This window comes from Nestor notabilis, unplaced genomic scaffold (assembly GCF_000696875.1).
Source record: "Nestor notabilis isolate BGI_N333 unplaced genomic scaffold, ASM69687v1 scaffold17594, whole genome shotgun sequence".
Lineage (NCBI taxonomy): Eukaryota > Metazoa > Chordata > Aves > Psittaciformes > Psittacidae > Nestor > Nestor notabilis.
The window spans coordinates 3,952-5,976 of NW_009927110.1; the positions used below are offsets into that span (position 1 = coordinate 3,952).

Sequence of the window (2,025 nt, forward strand, 5' to 3'; positions counted from 1 at the left end):
GATCTGCAGCCTGATGCGTGGGGGCATCGCAGAGAGAGGCGGCATCCGCGTGGGGCACCGCATCATCGAGATCAACGGGCAGAGCGTGGTGGCAACACCACACGAGAAGATCATCCAGATCCTCACGCAGGCTGTCAGTGAGGTGAGCTGGGGCTGGGGCTGCCCACAGAGCTGGTTTGGCACCAGCACCCTCCAGCCTGGGCTTTGGCATCCCCAGCTGATGTGTGTGTCTCTGCCCAGGTCCACATCAAGACCATGCCGGCCTCCACGTACCGCCTGCTGACCGGGCAGGAGCAGCCCATCTTCCTCTGAGCACCAGCCTGGCTGTTGCCGCACGTGCCTGGGGCTGCAAGGACAGGACAGGCTCTGCTTCCTGCCCCAGCACCCTCAACAGAGCCCAGCAGGGTCTAATCCTGCACCTCCTCAGCTTTACTCAGGACCCAGGGGGGAGGCTCTGGGGGCCTGAGCAGTGTCAGGGCCAGTGGTGCCACAGTTTGAGTACCTCCTCCCCACCTCACAGTGCCTGTTCCGCCACTTCACGGAGTCCCTCACCTTGGCCTGGTGCTGGCAGGAGGAGAGGGGACCCCATGTGAAAGGTGTCACCCCATCTGCTCACCACATAGTGCTTTTACGCTCACCAATGGTGCCTTTCCCCATGTGGGGCTGGTGCTGAAACACAAGTGCAGGGCTCACCAGCATGTGCGTGCACGCTGGCACCCCAAGGGAGACCCAGCAGCACCCTTCGCACCCACTCCTTCTCCCTGGCTTTGCCAGGAGCCTGGGGGGTGCAGCTGGTTGCACCGAGCTGAGAAACTACCTCTGCCTTTGCCTGGCGGTGCCTGCAGCCGCTCCACACGCACGGCGCTGGGTCACAGCCCTCAGCGTGGAGAAAGGGAACACAGGACCCAGCACTACCCAGGCCCACATCCTGCTGGGAAGCCTGGGATCATGAGCCCAAGGATCACCCCTGGTGCTGTGTTTTCACCCCATGGCTGAGGTGGTGCTGACCTGGCTGTGCCCAGGGGCTTGGTTGGTGTTAAAATAAACGTTGTAGGGAACATGGGAAGCTGTGTTTTGGGAGCAGGGGAGGCTCAGCTGTAATGCTGGCTGTTGGCATAACTGGAGCCTACGGAGGTCCCAGCAAGGCCACCCTGCTCCATAGGTTTCCCCCGTGTGCTGCCAGCCAGCACGCACAGCAACAGCCCAACTTGGTCAAAACATCCCTTTTATTCCAGTAGTACAGACCAAAACAGGGAAGGAGGCAGTTGGTGGTGCTGGGAGGTGCAGGGTGCTGCATGGCACTACCTGGATGATGCATGGGGAGTGGCAGGGCTACACATCTGTAGCTGGACCCCACTCATAGCCTTCATCCTGGTCTGAGTCATCCCTGGCCTGCATGAACCTCTTCCTCACAGCAGCATGCTCGTATTCCCTGCGGGATGAGAAGCTGCAGTGATGCCTCTGCCACTGGTGGGGACATGGCAAGGGCAGGGCAGGCTGAGCTGGCACCTTCCCCAGCCCTGGGGCTGCTGCTTGAACCCCCCCTGCCCCCCAGGCTGGCATTGGTGTGCAGAGTACCTGATGTCGCTGTGGTACTGCTGCTGCTCCTCCTGCTGCTGCTCCTCCATCACCTGTGAAAGACCAGACTGATGCAGGGGTCAGAGGTAAGAGCAGGATTTGTGCCCTGGCCTCGGTCTGGGCTATGTTCCCCCATGGAGAACCAGAGCTGGGCATGGATATGCAGCCAGACCTTACAGCAGCTCAATGTGAGACCCTGCCTGTGCCACAGCGCGTAGGAACTAGCCCTGGTAGCCCCACCAGCCCCTTGTAGCAGTGTGGGAACACTCACCTGGTCTCTGAGGCTGTGGCTCGGGGAAGCCTGTGCTGGCTCAGAGGAACGGGACAGCCCTGCCTGGTTATAGGTGTCCTCGGCCTCCCCGTCAGTGCAGGCACCCGCCTCCCCATCCGTGTCCTCATAGTCGCTGTTGGCGCGACTGTCGCAGGTCAGGTAGCCTGAGGCTGCTG

General features: G+C 61.4%; 2 protein-coding genes across 2 annotated transcripts in view; one reads left to right on the plus strand and one right to left on the minus strand.

Annotated features, from left to right (window-relative positions):
• APBA3 (amyloid beta (A4) precursor protein-binding, family A, member 3) overlaps positions 1-312 on the plus strand; it is a gene marked incomplete at its 5' end in the record, with an annotated part of 4,083 nt that extends 3,771 nt beyond the window's left edge. Inside the window, 2 exons of the mRNA XM_010013912.1 lie at positions 1-142; positions 241-312. Coding sequence (XP_010012214.1) covers positions 1-142; positions 241-312 — 214 coding nt within the window. The remainder of the gene's footprint in view (positions 143-240) is intronic.
• Positions 313-1,332: 1,020 nt separating this feature from the next.
• The window catches only part of TJP3 (tight junction protein 3), a 7,363-nt gene continuing 6,670 nt past the window's right edge, over positions 1,333-2,025 (minus strand). Inside the window, 2 exon segments of the mRNA XM_010013913.1 lie at positions 1,333-1,509; positions 1,850-2,025. The exon segment at positions 1,850-2,025 is cut by the window's right edge and continues 49 nt beyond it. Of these exon segments, the coding sequence (XP_010012215.1) occupies positions 1,333-1,509; positions 1,850-2,025 (353 nt within the window).